The sequence below is a fragment of the Rhinatrema bivittatum genome, chromosome 9 (genome assembly GCF_901001135.1).
Source record: "Rhinatrema bivittatum chromosome 9, aRhiBiv1.1, whole genome shotgun sequence".
NCBI classification, from domain to species: Eukaryota; Metazoa; Chordata; class Amphibia; order Gymnophiona; family Rhinatrematidae; genus Rhinatrema; species Rhinatrema bivittatum.
Genome location: NC_042623.1, coordinates 169,603,951 through 169,628,307, shown reverse-complemented (window position 1 = coordinate 169,628,307; position 24,357 = coordinate 169,603,951). Strand labels below are relative to the sequence as shown.

The window sequence follows — 24,357 nt, the reverse complement described above, 5'->3', positions numbered from 1 at the left end:
GCCTGACTCTGCCTTTTCTTTTAGTATGCGGCATAGCTTGTAACATAAGCAAGATAACAATTTAAAGAGTTCTACTCACACTTCTGTATTTAACATCAAGGTATAGGAGGCGTTTTTAGGACTCCAGTTCCGCTACCAAGTTTGGTGGCAGCCTGCCAGCCTTCGCCGGCCTAAGCCGGACCAAGCCGTGCGCCCCGATGGCGGCAGTGCGCCGACCACTGCCCACTTTATAGGAGCGGACGCTCCGGTGACGTCACTCAGCCTCGCTCTCGCTCCGTGGATCGAAATCCTTTCAGGTGTTCCGGGGAATACGACCCTTGATGACCTGGGTCTTAACGAGGTAGCGGTATTACCCTGGAGGCCTGTCTCACCTCCAACTCAGGCTCCCCCAAAAACTATTCTTTTTTCTGCCGACTTCTGTTCAGTCACCCAATCCATCATCCTTGCCTCACTAAACTACTGTAATGCTGTGTCTTTCTGGGCCTGCCCAATTCTTACAATAGATGACTACAACTTATCCAGAACTCATCAATTCAGTTAATTACAGGCACTACCTCTTCTGCACATATCTCCCCACTTTTGGCTAGAAGATATGTTTAAAGGTTCTGTCCTTAATTTTAATGACAAATTGTCCCTTGCTTGACAGAGTCCGTGCAGAGATATCAATCCTACCATGCTGTCCTATCAGCTCTGGGAGACTAGCATAATCGAGGATTCATGGTAGTCCTACCTGTAACAAGAGTTGTGTTTATCAGCAATGGAGAAATTACTTACCTGATAATTTCGTTTTCCTTAGTGTAGACAGATGGACTCAGGACAAATAGCAGATGGAGACGGAGTCAGGTTTCAAAGCTGTCACCTTAGATACACCCCTGCAGTGACCTCAGCCCTTCAGTATTCTCTTCAAAAGCTGTTGACATATTATTGAAAAAACTTGGATTATAACTTGATTAAAAATGGATAACCGTAACTGTACTCAACCAAACAAACACTGAATCCCAGCAAGATTATAGATGCCTTGGATCTAGGGATTGGGCGACGGTTTACCCATAACCTCTTGGAATAGATATTCACTTCACAGACTATTCCTTGGAACAGTTCTTGGGCAGCCGTGGGCAGGATGCTGAGTCCATCTGTCTACACCAAGGAAAACGAAATTATCAGGTAAGTAATTTCTCCATTTCCTAGCGTGTAGCCAAATTGACTCAGGACCAAATGGGATGTACAAAAGCTACTCCCAATCAGGGCAGGAGGTTGCCCGCGGTCCTGTTAGCATCACCCTTGCAAAGGCTGCATCCTCTTGGGCCTGGACGTCCAGGTGATAGAACCTGGAGAAGGAAGACCACGTCGCCGATCAGCAGATATCGACAAGAGACAACAGCTTAGCTTCTGTCCAGAATACTGCCTGAGCTTAGTGGAATGAGCTTAACCTGGAAGGGTAATGGCTTTCCTGCTTCTACATAAGCTCCTGTGACCACCTTCTTGATCCAGCGAGCTATCGTAGCCCGAGAAGCTGATTCTCCATGCCTCCTTCCACTGTGAAGAACGAACAAGCGGTCCATCTTGCGCACCAGTTCTTAAAGTTCCAGATACCGCATTTAAATCCTACTGATGATTAAATGGCGTAGGAGGCGGTATTCTTCCATGCCCTTGTGTCTATCTAGGGATGGCAACGAAATGGACTGATTCACATGAAATTCCAGAACTACCTTGGGCAAGAAGGATGGAATGGTATGAAGCTGTAACGTCCCTGGGGTCATCCGGAAGAATGGCTCCCTACACAACAATGCCTGTAGTTCAGAGACTCGACAAGCCGAGCATATCGCCATCAGGAACACCATTTTCAAGGTTAATGGGCATAAGGACAGTCTACGCAGTGGCCGTAAGGAGGGCCCTGCCAAAAATTCCAATACTAGATTAAGATTCCACAAGGGAACTGGCCACCAAAGTGGTGGCTGGAGGTGCTTTACCCCTTTTAGAAAAAGGGCTATGTCGGATGCACAGACAGGTGGGTTCTATTCACCTCTCCACTGAAACAGGAGAAAGCCACCACCTGGACCCTCAAGGAGTTAAAGGACAACCCTTTATTCAAGCTGTCCTGTAAAAATTCCAGAACTGGAGGGATTTTGGCCAGCCAAGGGGCAACACAGTGTTCCTCGCACCAGGCCTCAAATACTCTCCAGACCCCCCACTTACACTAAGGATGTCGAGAACTTCCACACACGGAGCAAGGTGGTAATTACTGCCGCCGAATATCCCCACTTCATGGGGCGAGCCCTCTCAAGGGCTAAACTGTAAGACAAAATAGAGTCTGATCCTCGTGAAGGACCGGACCTTTGCTGGAGCAGGTTCCTGTAAGGTGGGAGGCACGGGGTGGGGGGGGGGGGGTGTCTCCACTAGAAGTCTCCTCATGTCTGCATACCATGGGCGCCTGGGCCAATCCGGAGCCACTAGGACTAATCCCCTGTGGTGCTAGATTCTGCGAATGACCCTGCCCAGCAGTGGCCACAGAGGGAAGGCATATAGTAAGTCCTTTTCTGGCCAGGTCTGAACAAGGGCGTTGATCCCCAGGGACAGCTGATCTCTTCTGCGACTGAAGAATCTGAAAACCTTCGTATTTTGAGATGCAGCCAGCAGGCCCCAGCGATCTACCAGTAGCTGAAAGGATCTGGTCGACAACACCCATTCTCCTGGATCTAGACTATGCTCTGACATTGCAGGAAAAGACAATGTGGGAGGCCAAGATAGAATGGGTGGAACTGAATCTAGAAACTATAATAATTAATTGTTTATCAATTGCAAATATGATCACTTTGCTCACTGCTCCCTTTCCTAGATCACTAATAGGTTAAACATTGATCTCAGAGATGCCCTATTCACCTCTCTCCACTGGGAAAAAAAACCAGACCATTTAGTACTAATCTCCATTTCCTATCTTTTAAACACTTACCAATTCACAACAGGACAAAGCCAATATCCCATGACATTTTACGTTTCCAGAGGAATCTCATGAGGGACTTTGTCCAATGCCTTCTGAAAATCCACATATACTATATAAATCGACGGCTCATCTTTAGCTACATGTTTATTTACATCTTCAAAAAATTCTAATACATTAGTAAAGCATAACTTTCCTTTGGTAAATCCATGCTGGCTTGTCCCCAGTAAACCAGGTCTATCCATATGCCCGATATTTCCATTTTAAAGAATAGCTTCCACTATTTTGCCCAGCACTGACGTTTCACTGATCACCCTGGAGCCCTTTTTAAAATTAGCATTACAATGTTTGTTCCAGTCCTTAGGTACAATGGCAAATTTTAATGACATTACCAGCAGCAGGTTTGAAATTTCAGATTTGAATTTTTTCAAAACTCTATGGTAAATATAATCAGGTCCTGGTAACTTGTTACTATTTAGCTTGTCAATTTGCTCTAGTATTGTCTTCCAATTTCATGGTGATTGGCTTCAGTTCCACTGAACCATCTTCTGGTGGTTCTGGTATGAGTATTGCCCCAAACATGCTCCTCAGTAAAGACTGAAGCACATAATTCATTTCCATTTTTCTGCTATGGCTGACTCCTTCCCAAACACCCCTTTTGTCTCTTCTCAACCAGCTATACACGTATTCTCAGGGGTATTTCGAAGCCTGTCAGGGATATACAACCAGACCACTGCCACATGGGAGAAGAGGATCTTAGTGGAAAGCAACCGTCCACCCCCGCCACACAAAGCAGTAATCTAAAGCAGGAGAACATGGGCTTGCCATTGACTGCCAAGCTCTGACTGGGAGAAATAAAATAGAGATGGGTGCCACACAGAAGTAGAAAGCCTGAGGCTGCTACTTTTAGACAAGGTGAGCAGGAGAGGCAGCCGGTTGTGGAACTAAAGCCAAGGCAGCAGACGCTGCCAGGGTCAGTGAAATTATTGTGCTTCCTGTCCCCACAGGTGTCTCCCTATCATATAGGCTTCCCTATTAGAAATGTAGCCTATACAGGGGTAGGAGGAAGAGAAGACAGTCATGGGGACACAAAATGTAGCAGCACTTTCACTGTCCCCCTGTGCTGCTTGTTGCCTCTGCTCGAGGCCTGCAGTCAGCTGCTTCTCCCAAGTCTCATGATTCCCAACATTTGTGGCAGTTGCTCTGTTGCTGCGCTCTAGGTGCTACAGGAAAGAGGGACTGAGAGCTGAGAACAGCAAAGAGCAAAGATAGGTGTCGGGAGCTTGAAAGAGCAAATAGGATTGATTGATCAGAAGCTGAGAGGTATAGAAGTCTGGCTAGTGGAGGAAAGTAATCAAGGGAGGACTTGTAGGTGCAGGAGAAGGAAAAAAGGTCTTCTCAACCTTTCACTGTTGATAGAGAACTGTGAATGTTAGCACTCATTCATTCTCCAAGAGTGGTGCAGGGACTATTTTGCAGTATGATACAGAGAGGGTCGTTGCTTTCAACCCCCTTAAAATAAACTCAAAGAGGGGCTTGCTAGATAATTATTTTGATGAGCCTTCCTTGCAATGCAGAACATCTAATCAGCAACCATGGGCCCTTACATCTTGGTTGTCGCAGCCAATCATCTCTCCATAGGACACCTGGTGACACAAGCAGTAAGTGGGCTCATTTGGATCAACTGGCATATCCAGAACATCCGATGGGTGTACAGCCAAGACGGTCTCAGCAAAATCAGACCTGAAGAAAGATCAGGAGCAGCACCTTTCAATACAGAGTGAGAGAAACACACTGTGCATCCAGCATGGTTACATGAAATAATGGCATTTAAGGAGTCATGCAAGTTGCTTAATTCAAGAATGTGTTAGCGTGACCTCTATTTTTGTTAATCTAAAGCTTGATTCACAACCTCACATACACGCTAGGTTCATTCAAATGAAACAATGTAAGAGAAATTTAAACCTGTATGAAAGCAAGTTTGGTTATCAAATATGAAATTACTGGTTTTGATCCTACTTATGAAACAAATGAATAAACAGCAATGCATACATTTCTAAAAGGAAAAATAAAACAAAACAAAACTTATGCTCTATGATGTTCTGTATTTACTCATTAGGTGCATAAATACTGGGCTAAATAATTCAATTGTATGCATGTTATAAAACAGATGAACCCAAATGAACAATATTACATCCACTACTGTTTAACACAAATAGGCAAAAAGCTAGCTCAGTTGAAATGTTAGTTCTATTGCAAGAGGCAAGGCAACACTTTAGATTATTATAGCTGGCAAAAGCCTGAACAATATTTTTTAAAAAACTGAATAGTCATTATTAAAAAAAATAAATCACTTTCTGTATAAAATGTTTTTATTTTTATACTAAAATGTAAAGGTTCCATGTTCTCCTTTACTAGAGACATCATGAGAAATTTCATCCTAGAAATAAATTCTTTACTGCAGCTCATACATCTGTGCTGAAAAACTGATGAATGTACATAGTGGGTCCCAACTCTCAATCTTCTAATAGTCCCAACAAAGGTCTCTTGTTTCACCAAACTAATGATGGTTTCTCTGGGGGAAATCACTCAACTTCAATAAGAATTTTTAATAAATTGACCACTAATCGTCAACTAACTATTCATCCTGTAAAAATGTTCTCACTTCCAAAATATGATCTTATAGATATCACTCATACTTGTTAACAATTACTGTGTTAAGTCTCTTGAATGCACAGTGAAACCACTTAACTTTAAATGAAGATGCAGTCCTCAAACCTTTACTCGGATGTAGATATAATTCCCCTCTGTATCATCGATTTTAGATGTGAGATTTACTTCACACAAATCTTATCTGTAAGAAAAAGACATTGTAAATATTCACCTATAAATCTTTCATTCAAACACTCCTTTTACTCAAACACCGTGCCTCTTACCTCCCCTCAAGGGTTTGGCCTCTTGCTAGATACAGCAAATGGCATGTGGTTTAGTCAAAATGGGGCAGATTTTAAAAGACTTATGCGCGTAACCCTTAAACCCCCCCCCCCCCCCCCCGCGCGCGCAGAGCCTGTTTTGCATAGGCTCGGCGGCGCACACAAGCCCCGGAATGCGCGTATGTCCCGGGGCTTGCAAAAAGGGGTGGGGGCGGACCGGGGGCGGGGCCTGAGCCTCCAGGCACAGCGGTCATTTGCTGCTGTGCCCGGGATCGCGGGCTGGCTGTTGCATGTAACTTCAACAAAGGTAAGGGGGGGCAGAAGGAAAGTTCCTTCCGAGGCTGCTCTGATTTCAGAGCGGCCTCGGAGGGAATGGAGGCAGGCTGCGCGGCGCGCACAAGTTGCACAATTGTGCACCCCATTGCGCGCGCCGACTCTGCATTTTATAACATGCGTGCGGCTACGCTCGCATGTTATAAAATCGGGTGTAGATATGTTCGCGCCGGGTTGCGAGAACAAATCTGCACCCGCGTGCAGGTTTTAAAATCCACCCCAATGCTTTTAAAGATCAGCTAATTATTCTAAAATCAAATTTCAATATCTAAAAAAAAACAAAAAACAAAACTCGATCAGGTTTATAAAAAAAACCAAAAAACCAAACCTGATGGAATCAGCATTTGCCACTTGAAAATGAAATGCTGCTCTTATTGTAGATTTAAAGAAACAGCGCCCCCTCCCTTGAGCATAACTCGTATAACACAATCTCGGTTGTACAACAGTATGATTTTGCTGGTACCAATGTTCAAAATAGTGGAGTCTCACTTTTGTTATTTCTGATACAAACTTATGTTATCACATATGAGCAACATCAATAAGATCATATTTTGGAAGTGAGAACATTTTGAACAGAGAACATTTTTACTGGATGAATAGTTAGTTGACGATTAGTGGTCAATTATTAAAAATTCTTATTGAAGTTGAGTGATTTCCCCCCAAAGAAACCATCATTAGTTTGGTGAAACAAGAGACCTTTGTTGGGACTATTAGAAGATTGAGAGTTGGGACCCACTATGTACATTCATCACAGTTTTTGACCACAGATGTATGAGCTGCAGAGAAGAATATCATTCTAGGATAAAATGTCTCATGATGTCTTTAGTAAAGGAGAACATGGAACTTTGAATATTTAGTATAAAAACAAAAAAATGTACAAGCATATAATAAAGGAATAGAAAGGGGTATTTTTTGAATAAATGACTGCTGGATAAATAATTTAATCCCAGCTATGATTATCTCAAGTGTTGCCCTCTTGCCATAGAACTACTTTTTGGACTGAGCTGGCTTTTACCTGTTTTGTCAAGCAGTAATGAAGAATAGTACTACATCCATTTGGCTATATTTACTCATTCCTAAATATGTTCCGTGGTGGTAGTACCACAGCCTGCTGCATATGGTTATACTGTAAGGCATATTCATGGTGCGTTTGTTATCGGCCACAGTACTCCATATGCTTGAAGAAACGTTTAGGGCTCTGATGGTGATAAATAAAGTTACAGCTGTTTTGAATTTAAGTCTATTATCCTGCACCATTTTTGGATGAACCGTCTTATTTTACCCTTCTGTCTGAACAAATAATTTACAAATGCATAGAAAATCTGAGTGACACTGCAGCCTGCTCTTTTCACTAATCAGTAAAAAAAAAAACAAAAAAAAAAAACCCACCACAAGCACTTTTGACAGGTCTTTATTTCAACAACTATCATACAGAAACTGCTGAACAGTTTCTTACCCTCCCTTCGACTTCTTTTTCTTGGGCATGTCCTCCTCAGACACCTGCCGGCCTCTGCCCCGGGACCCTCGCTTCTCCTTCTGGCTACGGCCCTCTGGAAAAAGGTACCAACAGATCAGACAGAAGGACAATATTAAGATTTTGGGGTACACTGTTCCCTCTAAAAAAAATTTTCAGGCTGCATGCGAGTGTGCAGTTTCTCTCAGTATCCGTTCCCTGCTTCTTACCCTTCCCCCATGCCTTCCTAGCATCTGCCTCGCCTTCCACCCCTGCCACCATTCTCCCTGTCTCTCCTTGGGAATATCTGCTTGGTAGCAGGATCCAATCCCTCCGTTGCTGACGCCTATGCCCATCTGTGCCCAGTGGCAGAGCAATGATCAATTGGGCCCCAGTGCCCATTTTTATTATAGGCCCCCCCAAAAAAAAAAATATACACCCCTATCTGCCCCCTCCCCCATCAGTACAGCAAAATTTATCATACACCATTTCCATAGCAGGATAAATTAACCATTACACGAGGGTGACATCATCTGGTGGCACCGAACAGACTTGTTTCTTCAAACTAGTAGAGCTTTCAGTTCTGAGCATATGCGGGGGTACCCACACGGGCATTACCTTGCGAGTCTCCTCAGGCCATATCAGCGCTAGTCTACCTATCTAGTCCACTCTCCAGGGAGGCAGGCAGGTATTCCATGGCTAATGTATCCCATCTATAGAAAACACCATTCACAGTAAGCAAACTTGCTGAGTTAGCCATTACATCTGGAGAGTCCCAAATTAAAGGTTGCAGCTGAGCAGTTACTTAGTAAGCAACCCGGTCCCCTCCATGGACTACTGTGAAACTAGACTGCAAAACTGCTCATCCAAATGTACTGTCAGTATTTGAGATGTTATCAAGACAACAGTGCAACATAAAACAATGAACAAAAGACTTAAGTTGCAGATATCTTCATAGGTACTTCTCAGTGATGCACAAAAGAAGCTGCCATAGCTCTCACTTGATCAACCTTTACTGAGCTTGTGAGCTGCAGTCCCCCCTATGAGGAAAGGCTAAAGAGGTTAGGGCTGTCGAGTCTGAAGAAGAGATGGCTGGGGGGGGGGGGGGTATGATAAGAGGGCTTTAAAATCATGAGAGGTCTGGAACGGGTAAATGTAAATCAGTTATTTCCTCTTTCAGATAAAAGGACTAGGGGGCACTCCATTAAGTTAGCAAGTAGCACATTTAAAACTAATCAGAGAAAATTCTCTCACTCAATGCACAATTAATCTCTGGAATTTGTTGCCAGAGGATGTGTTAGTGCAGTTAGCATAGATGGGTTAAAAAATGGTTTAGATAAGTTCTTGGAGGAGAAGTCCATTAACTACTAATAATCAGTTGACTTAGAGAATAGCCACTGCTATTACTAGCATCAGTAGCATAGGATATACTTCGTTTTTGGGTACTTGTAGCCTGGTTTGGCCACTGTTGGTAACAGGATGCTGTACTTTATTAACCCTTTGTGTGACCCAGTAATGCAATTTCTTATGTTTCTTCAGTGCAGGCTACATTTGCTCCAGTGATTGCTGTCCCTTTGCTTTCAATGTCCAATTGGCTGGCAGAACTAGACCCTGAGATTTCAGCCTGAGTGGATGGGGTAGTTTTTGATGAGTTCCTGCTCAACTCTTTTCCCAGCAAAGCAGACAAGGCTGTACTGCGGGACAAGGCCTACTGCAAATCTGGAGAGATTTACACAGTTCTTCAATTTTAAGAGCCCTAGCCCTCCGTGAGCAAGGGGACATCCATTCACAGGCATAGTAGTTCTTCTGGTCATGATCTACCCAGGGACACAGACAACAATTCATGGCCATTGGTAAGGGACATCATCTTCCCACAGATACAACTCTTAAAATCACTCACTCAATGTGGTTGATTTCTTCTGCCTGGACATTTATTTATTTATTTTATTTAACATTTTTCTATACCGAACTTCATATCAGGCCGGTTTACATCAAATTTAGGGATTAACTGAACATTACCATATAACAGGAAGGCAGAGGCGCAGTTACAAATAACAGGGAGAATGAACTTGGGGGCTAGAGTAGCCAGGAAATAAAGGACAGAAAAAACTGGAGAATGAGAACGTATGAAAATACAGTGGCAGGGTCGGTCATTTAGTCTATTGGGCTAAATGAAAGTACTGTTGCAATGTTAGGCTTAAGGGAAGGCTTGGAGGAAGAGCCAAGTCTTGAGTTTTTTTCAGAAGGTAATCAGGCAGGGTTCCAGTCTTAGATCAGTCGGCAGGTTGTTCCAGATGATGGGGCCAGCTGTGGAGAATGCCCATTCTTTCGTGGAAGTTAGATGAGAGGATTTAGTTGGGGGGACATGAAGGGTTCCTTTGTGTGCCGTTCTGATGGGTCTTGCAGATGTGTATAGTTTGAGTGGAAACTGAAGGTCTAGAGGTAGTTGGTTGTGGATGGATTTGTGGATAATGGTGAGTGCTTTGTGCAAAATTCTGTATTTAATAGGTAGCCAGTGTAGGTTTCTAAGTATAGGAGTGATATGAGTTCTCCAGTTGGTGTTGGTTAATATCCTGGCTGCTGAGTTCTGGAGCATCAGTAGTGGTTTAGTGGTAGAGATCGGGAGTCCTAAGAGGAGAGTGTTACAGTAGTCAGTTTTGGAGAATATTGTTGACTGAAGGACAGTTCTGAAATCCTGGATATGGAGGAGGGGTTTGAGTCTTTTCATAACTTGAAGCAACAATCCTTCGTAATATTGTTGATTGATTTTTTTAGGTTTAAATGGTTATCAATGATGACTCCTAAATCTCTAACTTGAGTGGTCTGCGGAATAGAGGTTGTCCGATCCTGGCTGGTAGAATGGTCGGTGGAGATAAGAAGGATTTCTGTTTTGGCTGCATTGAGGACCAGGTTCAGGCTGGTGAGTAAGTGTTTGATGGACTTAAGGCAGTTCTCCCAGTAGGAGAGTGTTTTCATGATAAAAAAGAGAAGGCCAGACTTCGTTATTAAGAATTTTTTTTTTAAGTAACACTGAAAAGTGCTGTTATGAGGCAGCGAGACAACTTTAGAAGAATAAACTGAAGTAAAAATATATCAAAGTAGTTATTAGGATTTTTAAAGAAAAAATGTAGGAGAAAGATTATGTCCAAGCTGTGCTTAGACAAAAAAAAAAAAAAGACTGAAGATTCACAAGGCAACTTCCATACATGTTCAGTAGAGCTCAAAGCTCTATTAACTTGCAGAGACAAGTTCATTCAGTGCACCCACCTGTAATGACTAATTCAGCCTGCTTAGCGATGGAAACTAAGTACTATAACCCTTCTCCTCCACACAGTAGCCTCCCATCTCACTGACCCCCTCCCTCCCCCCCAATTCACTCCTCTCTCCCATACCTAGTGCTCTAAATCCTTTAGCCTCTCCTCTGGATTTATTTAAAATACTTCTATTCCGCTACCTCCATAAAATGTTCGGTGTGGATCTTGCCCCTTTTCCCCCTGCCAGTGCTCTAACTACCCTCCCTCATTCTCAGATCAGCAAATAGGTGTCGACCCACAAATTTTGAGCATGCTTGCAGGACTGGCACAAATGGGGAGCAGTGCCAGCATGGACACCTGCTGCTGCTCTAACTCTTCCTCTTAGTGAAATTAAGGGTCAAAAAATTGTAGGCGATACCTGTTTAATGGGCTAGCAATGTTTTTGAGCGTTATCTTGACCTGATGAAGAGTAGATAATGCTCAAAGCTCATCACAGACTTAAGTTAGTCCACTAAAAGGAAACTGTTCTTACCTGCTAATTTTCATTCCTAGAATACTCCAGATCAGTCCAGACATAAGGGTTTTGCTTCCCTACCAGCAGATGGAGACAGAAGAAAAGCTTTACTGACACTGCTACTTAATATAGTCCCTCAATATTGACCTGTACCCAAGCCAAGATGAGAACAACCTCAAGAAACTAACTTCAGCTCCCACCAGCCAGGCAGGGGAAAGCTGGAGCCCCTGAATTGGAGCCCTTTCACCACTAATGGGGATTGAAACACCCAAACCACAACAGATAGAATAATTTCGCCACAATTTACACATAAAATCAATCTTTCTAGATAGATTGGGGCTCTGGACTGATCTGTGGTATTCTAGGAACAAAAATTAGCAGGTAAGATCCAATTTCCCTTTCCTATTCATATCGCAGATCAGTCCAGACGTATGGGATATACCCAAGCTCCACTAAACCATGCAGGAAAGCGAAAGACTGACTCTCCCCAAAACACACCTCTGCTGGAGACCAAACATCCAGTTGGTAATGCCTAGTGAAAGTGTGTAAGAAAGTCCAAGTCACCACCTGACAGATTTCTTGTAGAAAAACCTACTGGCACTCCACCCAGGCCACCACCTATGCCTTCATAAAGTGTGCCCACAATCCCTTGGGAATTAAGTCATCCTTTACAAATATACACCAACACAATTGCCTCCTATGGCCACCATGCAACTGTAGCCTTAGAAGCCTTATGGCCCTTTCTTCACTCCACTAAATAGAATGAAGAGATGATTAGATCTCCTGAATCCATTGATCACTTTGAGATAACACAACAAGGCTAGATGAACATCCAACAAATGGAGCTCCCTTGCGTGCAAGAGCCACCAAATTCAACTTCCAAAAATGCCGTAAGTTTTGTCTGCCCGAGGTGAAATGAGGATACTAATTTCAGCAAAAAAGGAAGGAACTGTGCGCAGTAACACCCCATCCTCAGTAAGCTAAAGAAACAAATCTTGACACAAATTGCTACCAAAAAGACTATCTTCAGGATAAGATCTTTCAGCAATGTCTGACTCAATGGCTCAAACAAGGGACCAGAGTACCCACAGCACCAAGTTAAGATTCCATGAAGGACACATTTTCTATCCCAGAGGACACAAATGTTTTACCCCTCTAAGAAAACGAACCACATCCAGATGCGAAGTTAAGGATACTCCATATACTTTTCCCCGAAACAGCCTAAGGCTGTCACCTGAACTTTTAAGGCAGGAATGGTGAAGTCCAGAGCTCGAGTGCCAAACAGGCCAGATTTTCAGGATATTTATAATGAATATGCATGAGAAAGATTTGCATGCACTGCCTCCATTGTATACAAATCTCTCTCATATATATTCATTGTGGATATTCTGAAAACCTGGCCTGTTTGTGGCACTTGAGGACTGGAGTTAGCCATCCCTGCTCTAAGGGAATTATAAGCAAAGGTCTCTCTAAACCATTCTGCAAAATGGCCAAAACCTGAGACACTGAAGCACAAGTAGGCTCCACTCCCTCCTCGAGACACCATGCCTTGAACTCTCTTCATACCCTGACATAAGCCAGGGGAGGTGGAAGATCTCCTAGCCTGAAGAAAAGTGGTAAGGACCTCTTCTAATGATCCCTTCATCCCTAAGCAATTTCCAAGCTGCAAGACAAAGCAATCTGCCTGTTCCAAGATGAATAGTCCCTGATGAAGCAATCTTTTACAGATGCTCCAGCTTTAAGGGACCATCCACTGCAAAATTTACCAGGTCTGTGAACCATGACAGACTTGGCCATTCTGGAGCTATGAGAATCACCTTTCCTGGATGCATCTCAACACAGCGTAACACCCTTCCTATCAGGGTTAACAGAGGGAAAATGTATAACTGTATTCTTGCTGGCCATGGGAGTACCAGGGTGTTTAGCCCCTCTGATCCAACCTCTCACCTGCACCTGAAGAAGCGGTACACCTTGGCATTCTGCCGTCAATTCACGCTATGGACTGCCCCACCTGGTCCTAATGACAGCCCTCTCTTCTGCTGAGGGTTCCCATTCCCCAGAGGAAGTCTGCCTGAACATTGTCCACCTCGTCACCATAAGAGCCACAGGTGTTGGTCCATGCAACTGAAACGTTTCTGAGCCTCTCGAGACACTATAAGACTGTTTCCTCTTGACGACTGATGTATGCCACAGTTGTCGCACTGTCTGATAGGACCCGAGCCACCCGAGGAGAGCAACACCATGCGAACCACCCTGGTCTCTAAACTGATAAGACTACAATGCTTCCACCATCGACCACCAACCCTGAGCCGCTTGCCCTTGGCACGTTTCCCCTCCCCTCAACCCTTCAGGCTGGCATCAGTGGGCACCACCATTGAATCCACATCTTCCATGTCCACCCCTTGCTCCAAATTGGCCCGAGAAAGCCAACATGAGAGACTGCACCTGGATTCCCCCTGAAGCAGTAGCTGGAAGCCCTTAGACAGTGGATTCCAGCAAGACAACATCACTTTGTGAAGTGGTTCTATGTGTGAGAATGCTGAAGGTACTAGCTCTAGCATAAAAGCCATAGAACTCTGAACCTGTAAATAATCCCATACTCTGGGCACCAAAAAGTTACAATCTGTGACAGACCTGTGTCTGTAACGTCATCACCTTATTTGCTGTGAGAAACACCTTGCCCACTTTGGTGTCGAACTGGGCTCCCTGATACTCCAAGGACAGAGTTGAAACCACAGTGCTCTTTGCCAGGTTCACCACCCAGCCAAGAGCTTTTAGCTTCTGTATGACCTGCTTCACCGACTGTTGACAATGAATCTCCCAACTTCGCTCAAATGAGCCCGTTGTCCAGATAAGGGTGGACTAAAGACACCTTCCCTCCTCAAGGCTGCAGCTACCATTCCTATTGCCATGGAGAAGATCTGTGGTGCCATTGCTAGCCCAAATAGGGGTGCTTGAAACTGAACAATGTTCACCCAGGACTATGAATCACAGACATTTCTAATGTTCCTCCCTGATAGAGATGTGCAGATAAGCTTCTGTCAAATCCAGTGAACCCAGGAGTTCCCCCTTGCATACCACCACTAATCACCAATCGCAATTTTTTCATGCAAAACTGCAACACCCTTAGAGCCACATTCACCTTTTTCAGATCTAGAATGGGCTGATAGTTCCCATAACACTGGGGCAACAGAGTTTCCAAGGAAGAAGGGACCTAACACTTCCAGATGCCGCAATCAATCCAGCGAGGTGCAAACCACCTCTCTTGACGTGGGATATGCAAGGGGAAATCAAATAGGCCTCTCGAACTGGACAAGCGAAGCCTAAAGCATAGCTACTTTATCACTTCCAGGACCCCCGATCTATCATAAAAGAAGGCTAGTCTCCCTCCTACAACTTCTAGCGAGGAGGGGACCAGCCTCACTTCATTGTGTGGGTTTACTTCGTCCAGCCCTTTGACCAGTACTTTCACATGCAGATCTATGTGGGCCCCAAAAGGACTGAGTCATACCAGAACCTTGCCTCTGAGACAAGGAAGAGCCTCTATTGGGACGATATATTTTTGCATCCCAAAACTGCTATCAAGACAGGAAGCCAAGGGTGTCTGTGCTATCTAGGATGCAAAGGAGCTTCAATCAACCAGTGATAAAGGAGACGAGGAGTCTCTTCTCTCCCCCAGTTCAGCCTCTCTCACACATGCAGGCAAAATAGCCACCATTCATGCATCTGCCTGCCCCAGACAAGAGTTACTCTCCCACCTTCCAGCACTGTGCCTGCTGATGTGTAGCCACCTTCCCCCCCCCCCCCCCACCTGGTGAAACACTTGCCACACAGCCACGAACAATGGTCTTCACACATCTGGCAGCTTTTCCCCAAGCTCCGCGGGTGTTGCCATGATGGATTGTGGCCACCCATGAGTCTCTGCTGCATGCACCGCTTTCCAACTCGCACCCGAGCTTCAGCGCTGATCGCGGGTATTGCTGCAGGCCGCCACAAGACCCCCTTCTCCTTCCTATGCCTCCTCAAGCCACGTGTACTTTTTTTTTTTTTTTTTTTTTTTTTAAAGTAAGAGACTGGCTGCTAAAGAGAACCCAGCCAGCAAGCAGAGAAATAAATGAATAAGGCTACTTCCCTTATGCTGCTATGACTGTACCCCAGATGAGGAAGGAAGGTCAACGGGAAAAAGACAAGGGAGCCAGACCACTGACTTTTAGTTCCCCACCAACACCGAGCCAAGCAACATTAGGGTCACCAACCCCCTGCTCTACCAGGGGGAGCAGTCCTGCCAAGTCCCCTTACGTCCCTAGGAGCAAATTTGACTTCAATAGTCAAAAAAAAAAAAAAAAATCTCCAAATTGCAGGTTTTGCATCTCTGCCATAGGCTGGAAAACATAGAAATATTGAGAGACGGCAGGTGGCATGCTATAATATGTAGCAGTGTCAGTAAAGCTTTTCTTCTTTGTCTCCATCTGCTGGTAGGGAGGCAAAACTCATGCATCTGGACTGATTTGGTGTATGAACAGGAAAAAAAGGTATCTACAACTTATTTGTCAACCCTTAATTTTATGTATTCAAATGGACTAACAGGGTAACCATGAATCCTTGATTCAAAAAAAAAAATATATATATATATATCTCTTAGAAAGCAAATTTTTAAACTGCCTGTGGATAAGCAACATCCAAGGGTACTTTTTACTTACAGACTTTGCATCAATTTTCAAAGGCAAATCTTTTCCTTTGAAACCCATCTAAGAAAAAACTCCCACACAAATCTGCATCTCCTTTTTGTATGGGTTATTTTGTTCCACAACAAAATAAAACAGTACTTTTGAAAATCCTATGTGCATAAACTTTCCTCACCCCAGCCCCTGGGAATGCCCCTTCTCACAAGCAGGGAATGCCCCTTCTCACATGCATATTACCCACACACAGGGTAGGCAGTTTTCAAAGACTCCCCCATTCCTGCAGGTAAAACACGGTTATTTTGAAAGTTACCCTCTTAACAATCGATTTCATTGTCTTATGGTCTAACTTTCCATATCCCACCAAAACTGTCCCTTAACCGAACAGGAAATTCAACTGCAATTATTTCCTCATGGGACACAAAGAAAGCAGTTTTCTACATGCTTGTGCACATAAAATGGCCTGTGTGTGGCTAATAGTGGCCACAATGTATCCTAGCATTCAAACTCCTCCCCCTCCCACTAGGAAAAGTGCAACAAAGTGTGCACTTTCAGCCACTCAGAAAAGGGGAGCTGATTGGATGAGAAGTCAAGGAAGCAAACGTATTTGCTACAATTTTCTTCTAAAACCTACACAGATGGGCTGCCCCAGAGACCTGACCCATACAAATACAAGGGATGCAGTCTGCAGGTACGTTTCTCATAGAAAAAAGTAGTCACGGACATGTGCAGCTGCTTTCTGTGCAAGGACTTAGGTTGTTTATATGCATTTTTTTTTTTTTTTTTTGCATAAACATTTTTAGTCATTACATATTTCCTTAAGGTCTTTCTCTTATCCATCCCATGAGTTTCTGGAAACAGCTGGGTTTTTTTATTTTATTTTTTTAAATAAAACACTTTCCATCCAACTGATTCTTGCAGTCTGCATGAGATATATAGTCAATCAAATCTAGTATATGACACAATGTTCCAACTAATATCTTTGCAATTGATTTTCTCTCTTTCTTATTTAGTATGCTTCCTGGTATGCCTTTTGTTCAATTGTTAAAATTTCTTGCATTTTGAAATTTTGTAAACCGTTATGATGGCTTTACCGAATGACGGTATATAAAACTCAAATAAATAAATACAGCAGCTTTCACTGGGGAGCTAATTAAAAATTATAAGCTGCTGACTAAAGAATAAACAAAAAAAACCCTATTTGCTCCAGAGGAGGTATTATTCCCAGCTGTGTGCACTTTGGAAATATGGCACAGAGCTTATGGTCACTTTTAAAAATGGTAAAATATAGAAAAAATTTCTGGTCCTTCACTGATGGTCCAAGTTTCATGTTGCCAATCAAATAGGAATGCAATAAATGTACATAAAGTAGATCCAAGTATGGTTAATTTGCATACACTTAGAGGTTAACCTGTAAGCTTAATCAGCATTCAGCACAGAAGAGCAAGGTGCAGAGGATGGGTCCATTGCTGTAACACCGCTGAACAACTACTTCAGGCCTTCAAGGCACGGTATCGGCACTTTTTCCACAGCTAATATGAGAGAAATACAGTACAAACTCCTTCATAGAATGTACATATCTCGTGTCCTGGGCGTCAGTATGAAACCATGGGATTTGGATCTCTGCCTGAAGTGTAGCGCCCTGCCTGGGAACCTCTGCCATATGTTTACGGGATGTATAAAGCTGCAACCTTTTTGGAGCAAAGTTCAGGCTTTTTTTTTTTTTTAAGAGCGGGTAGTGGGCTGCTCAGTTCCTTGGTCGTGGATGGTTGTCTTCTTGGGCCTTTGGAGAGATGGGTCTTCTTTGCCTTCTGGCGCTTAAGAGCTTCATAGCAGTAGCCCTCCTTTTGGCTAAAAAAAAATCTAATTTTGCTGTGCTGGAGGAAGCCCCCTCATTTGAACAGTGGAAATGTTTGATGCAACACCATGCACAAAAAAATGAAAAAGAAAGAAAGGAGGCTACTTCAGTGAGATCCTTTATGGCTCAGAAGGGCTATTGTGCTTGCATGAGCCATCCAGAGTATAGCTAGGGGTTTTTGTACCATTGGTTGTCCACTGCCAAATTGCTCATTCTTCTTCTCCTCCTTTTGGTTCTGCTTGCCTGGCGTTTCCTGGTATGACACAGGGTGGACATCCTCTGGTCTTCTGTGAGCTATGTATGTGTGGAGTGTGTGTGTCTAGTTGGGGATTTTCCTCTATTTCTCTTTGTTCTGTTGCCTATTTGAAAAACTTAGCGAGTCATGGGGTTTTCCCTTATATAGAGGCTGCCTCATGAATATGTTGGTTGCATTGTTCACTTGTTTACTGATCTGTTGCGGCCAAATGATATTGTTGTATTCCTCTGACTCAATAAAAATGAAGTTAAAAAAAAACAAACTGCAACATAAGAATTGTAGCATTCGCTGTTCAACCAATCTTATTGGAAAATGCTCTATGAGACTGTATAAGTTGAATAAACACTGTTTTAAGGTGGTGCAGTTCTATTACAGAGCCTGCCACTCAGCTCTGAGCTCAGATGATATTCTGAACCAAGAAGAGTCAAAAAAAAAAACCCAACACAAACACAAACTACACACACAACGCACTTTTCAGGTTTCGTGCTTCGGTAATTTCAAAGTCACTGCCCTCCAGTTTCTCCTTCAGTTCTGCTTCAAACCGTGCCAGGTCTGCATCCAGCCGCCGGATGTGTTTATCCACCTGTACCAGAGAAAATATGACACACTGAGGGAACAGCAAACAGCCCTGCAGCTTGGGCCTTAGAACCAACTAAGCATTTTGCTAAATCCACTCTGCTTGGTACAACCTTGCTACACTTGAGGACATTTTTCCCTTGTTCTGTGTGTCTATGCAAAAAAAAACCACAAAAACAAAACCAACCCAAAACCTAACTTCCGAATTTTAAAGAGGCCACACGCGTAAAATCCAAATGATACGTGCATGGCTGGGCCCTGCACGCACCAAGCGCACTTTACAAACAGCCCGGACACGCACGTATCTCCCGTTATGCGCAGAAGTGCTTGGCATGGCTAAAGGGAAGGGGAGGGGCGGGGGCTGACCGGGACAGTAGACATTAGGCCCTGTCCCAGGGAAGCGCATGCTGGCAGCTGGCCAGCACGCGGAAGTTACTTCTGCTCCCAAGGATTAGTATTCAAACTAAATAAAAATTGTAAATAGCTAGGTAGGGGTTAGGGGTCAGGGAGGAGATGGGAAAAGGTAGGAATGATAGTTAGGGAAGTTCCCTCCCAGTCCATCCTTTAATTGGAGCGGACTGGGAGAGAAATGAGGGAAGGCCTACTCACACTGGTTTCTAAAATCCGCCCCCCCGTGCAAGTCCCAACCCGCCCACAAATGTGCGCATGGATATTAAAATCTGGTACACATGTGCACGTGGGAACCATATTTTATAACATGCATGTGGTGAAATGTTATAAAATTGCTGCGTCCACTTGATGTGTTTTCAGTGGTTTCATGTATCGTGTGTTTTACCATGCTGGTTGTTTGTACCCCACTGATGGAAAATAATAAAAACGTAAATTTAAAAAAAAAAATTGCTGCGTCCATGTGCGAGCACCAGGAATCGTGCCCACATGCTTGTTTTAAAATCGACCTGAGTAAATAAAACACTTGTAATAGAGCAGATCTAATCAAAGCACACTACCAGAGAAGACTTTTCCAAATTAGTCAGTACACAATAGTGGGGCAAGATTCCTCCAAAGTAAGAGGCCTCTACCACCTAGATTCTTCAGAATATGCACAACCGCTATTTCTCCTCCAGAGCTGAATAAATCACCATGGGACAATCTTGGCCCTCACATACTCCAGGAGAAAGACCTGACCACCAGTCCCATCACCAAGGCATGGAGGCTGACTGTAATGAAACTTTTATTAAGCCTCTTGGTAAACAACCACCATCTCCACCTAGAAATTCAGAACAGCATAGAAGAGGTTTAGTCTCACTCATTCAATCCTTGATCTTTGCCCTCACCATCTCATACGTCTGCATGGCCAGTTGCACTTTGTCATCGCTGTATTCCTTGCACTTGCTGTAGGCACTCTGGATCCGCTGTAAGTGTTCCACCCGTTGTTCCGGAGACAGGCTTCGCACTGTTGCAATGTACTGTGCAGCCAGGCTGTCGATCTCTGCTTTCTTATCTGCGAGGAGCACACGTATACCTTACAGGGGACAGATACATTTCCACCAATCAGAAAGCGCTGTTTCTCAAAATGACAGACCATCAAAAGGCTTTGATTGGTGCTTTCCCAAAGAGTCAATTCTGGTCTCGGTGAGCTAACCAAGTCCAGTTTAAACAAGGGACTTTTGGATCAGTGGGTTCTATGTGGCACATACTGAATATGCTAGAGATGCCACAAGCTGCACCAACCAAAATTATCTGTATACACACACTGGAAATGTTACATTTAAGTGTCTGAGAGTTAGGGGTGTGGACAATTTTTGTTCTTATGTAGCAGAATAGCAGTGAGCCATGCCTCTACTTGAGGAAAGTGAGAAGCCATGAAAAAAATGACTGCATCCAGTGATCTAATGAGACAAGCTTCATGCTCTCATTTCTCTTCAGGTACACAGATGGTCTAGAGTACATTTACTATACAGTTAGTGTCCAGATGAAGGCAAAGTTTGTTTGTTTTTGTAAACACATACTGGTCAATATTCAGTAAGCTGGCCAGCAGAAAAGTCATCTGGATAACTTTTACTCAAATAAGCGCCACTGAATATACTTGGCTAAAGTTACCAAGGTAGAGTTATCAGGGTAACTTTGTCACTCACTGGGCTTTTGAATACTGCAAAAACGTAGGGTACCAGTGAAGTGCAATCCTCTCTCCCACCTCACAGGACAATAAATTGTAGAGTGGGCCCAATCAGCCTCACCTCAAGAGTGAAAAAGGTAACATGACCAAGCTTTCCACCTCAGTTCCTACCCTAAAAAACAAGTCTGGCTGTAAATCCCTGCCCTCTGAACTCCAAAACTGCCCCCGAAAGCCCAGGGGGAAGAAGAGAGGCTCTTACCTACTCCTACTGGACCACATGCATCCATTTCACTCAACCACAAATTGCTCTCCTCAGACATCTATAATCCGCATTTACTGCAGCCCAGTGAGAGGAGGTAAGAGTAAGAGCCTCTATTCCTCCCATGGGCTTCTGGGGCAATTTGAAGGTTCAAGAATGGGAATTTGCAGTTTTACTTGCTTTAAAATGGGGGTGGAGAAGGATCAGGCCATGCTACAAGTGTTTTACTCACTGAGGGATGGAGGAAGAGGCTGCTACTCACATGCTAATTTTTTTTTTTTTAAATACTTTTTAGGCTAATGTTAGGATAGTAATTTTTCCAACCAAAAGTTAGCTGTGTAAGATTATCTAGCTAGCACTGAATCAGCACTAGCTTGTTATAATAAAGCCACGTGCTTTGAATGGGCTCACCCAAACAAACACTGCTTCCTTTTATCCAGGTAATAAATTACCTGGCTAAAAATATATACCCATCAGTGCGGCGTGAAATTAAAACTTGGTCGTTTGTCCAGCTAACACCCAAAGTTAAACAGGCAAGCTCCTCTGAATATTGATTTCATAAAAAGCATAAATGTACCCACAGTAGGCATTTAACTTTCACAAACACTGCCCTGGTAGTTCTAGTATTCATATTAGTCCTGGAGAAAACTAGGATTCTTGTCTCTATCCTTTTGGACATATGGCTTCCAGAAGTGGACAATTCTGCAGGAGTAGTGATGGACAGAGAGACATTATTACCCCTTTTTTCCCTACTGGTTCTGCCTCTCCCTATACACCAAAGCATTCCTCTGGCTCTGGCCACCACCTTGTCACAAAATCTTGCAATCATTGGATAGGATCGCTCTGAGGTCTGTTTCCTGATTAGTGTTTATATGCACCAATCCAATCAGTAAAAATACAGAGAAGCAGGGGTCATGCGATGATGTGCTGAGAAACAGACGTGCTTGAGCAAAACTCTCTAGGCTTGGCTTAATTTTGTTAATATTCTGAACTCCCGCAGGATTTTTCTTGCTGAAAAATTTGACTAGGAATGTCTAAAAATATAGGTACAAGCTATGTGGGCTGAGAAATCTAAGAATCGGAGGTCTGTTGCAAAGTCAGGATCAGGAAAGGAGGACCTCGCCTGAGAACTTTGATATGGAGGATGAGTGGTCTGCTTTGCCAATGGCACAGGCCCAAACTGGTACATAGCAAAAAAAAAAAAAAAATGTTTGAGAGCTTCTCGAAAAAGCTTTCAGATGACATTAATTCTAAGCTAGCAGTGGGTAGTGGAAAAAAAGTTGGCTACTTTGGTGTCCTCTGTTCAGGAAAATGCAGCCTGCATGAATGCAGTAGAAAGCAGAATGAAGGAGGCAGAGATGGCGCAAACCCAAACACGCGCGTGGGTGGAGGCGTTGGATAAAAAATATGCAATATTGGCCGAGAAGCTGGACGATATTGAAAATAGGACATCTGAAGTTTGGGTCGCCCGGAGGCATGACCCCCATGAGGTGTTTTTTTTCAAAATGGATCCCAAAGGCCCTTGAACTGAAAATGAAGCAGGGCCTGGGAAAAAAAAACAACAAAACACACACACACCACATCAAGAGTGCGCATCAGGCTTTGGCACCTCCTCCCACACCGAAGCTGAAACCCAGAGCTATTATTATACAGTTTCAGCATTTTTCGGATAAAGCTAGGATTGTGTCAGCAGCCAGACAGAAGAAAGAATTTATGTATAATGGACACTGCTTCTATATATTCCAGGATTTCTCGCAGCAAGTTAAAAAATAGAGAACCGAATTTCAGGAGATAGAGATCATTGCGATCGAAAGGTCTGCAGTACGCGCTCTTGTACCCGGCAGGCCTGAAGCTGATGGTTGGCTCCAAACAGATGATCTTTGAATCTGTGGAAGCCGCAAAAAAATCTCAGTGATCGCAACAAGGCAGGGTTTCAGAAGGACTGAGCTGGGCGATAAGCAGTGATGAGACGGATGCAGTTTGAGCTGGAGACATATTGACGAGCCGGGCGAGGGAAGACAGCAAAAGGTGAAATACAAAATCAGTGGCCGAACGAGAAATGGAAGACCCCCTTTTACATCTCATGTTAGGCCAAATGGACTAAGAATGAATCTGAGTGTGGTTTGTTTTTTAATTTTATCTTATTTTGATTGTTTGGTGTTGGCAGCAGTGCTGTGTGGGCCACTCTTTTGAAGTGGGCATGAGGTGGCCAGATGAGATGGTGGAGCATAGGAGAATGCTGTAGGGCCGGATAGACAGAAGAACTCTGTTGTGGGCCACTCTTATGCGCCATTGAAATCACAGAGTTAGAATGTTTGTTTTTTTCCTTTTCGACTGAATGAGGGGGCAGTTTTGCCGTGGAGATCAGGAGACTATAAGTATCATCTGCTGAGGGGTTACCAGAGATGCTAGTTAATATGCAGTGGTATGGAGGTAGAATTCCGGCCGATGGAACACACAGTGCCGCAGAGCAAGCACAATTTGGCCTTTAGAATGATATTTATTGATTTTTTTTTTTCCTTGGGGGGGGGGGGGGGGGGGGGTTTAAATGCTCTGGTGGATGGGGGTATCTTCCAGACACGGATATGGTCTCCAGGGGGAGTTATCACCAAATTATGCTTTTTGGGAAAGAACTTCTGTTTTTTTTTTAATTGAGGTTTATAATATTGATGGAAGCAGTCTCTCTTATTCATTCATCATCAGAGCTTAAAGTTTGGGGTCTGCTGGGAAGGGGGTAAGGGGGAATGATGTATGGTGTTTGAGAGAGAAGGCTGGATGAGGGGAAAGGTGGGTTTAGCTTAGAGTTGAAATAAGTGATGGGGAGAGAGGATTCAAGTTAATGTTGGGGATGTTAAGAGTTAAAAAATTAAAAGCTAGCACTAAAGGTGGACTGTGGTTGGTACAGATAGGTTGACAATACTGCAGCTGGTCTTGAGGACAGAGGGAGATTGGGTGTGCTTTGAACATATTAAATGGTGTTTGTTTATTAGATTTTACTATACAGATAGATGAGCACCAATCTTAAAATAATCTCCCTTAATGTTCGTGGGATCTCCTCACCTGTAAAGAGGACTTGAATCTTGCAATTTCTGAAAAAAATCAAGGGGCATTAATAGCCTTTTTTACAAGAGACGTGTGATTACTAAAGAGCATGAAAAGTGGAAGAGGATGTGGGTAGGGCAGGTGTAAGCAGCATCTTATTAGTCACACTGCTGAGGTGTGGC

The 24,357-nt window shown here is 43.7% G+C and overlaps 1 protein-coding gene across 8 annotated transcripts in view; it reads right to left on the bottom strand.

Annotated features, from left to right (window-relative positions):
- The window catches only part of ING5 (inhibitor of growth family member 5), a 68,010-nt gene that overhangs the window by 13,505 nt on the left and 30,148 nt on the right, over positions 1–24,357 (bottom strand). For 4 of the 8 annotated variants that reach the window (XM_029616430.1, XM_029616429.1, XM_029616427.1 and 1 more), the window contains 4 exons: positions 20,093–20,280; positions 18,693–18,804; positions 7,661–7,754; positions 4,546–4,681 (listed from right to left, as the gene is read on the bottom strand). In XM_029616430.1, coding sequence (XP_029472290.1) covers positions 4,546–4,681; positions 7,661–7,754; positions 18,693–18,804; positions 20,093–20,280 — 530 coding nt within the window. The remainder of the gene's footprint in view (positions 1–4,545; positions 4,682–7,660; positions 7,755–18,692; positions 18,805–20,092; positions 20,281–24,357) is intronic. The other 4 variants (XM_029616433.1, XM_029616431.1, XM_029616428.1 and 1 more) reach the window with 1 other exon arrangement.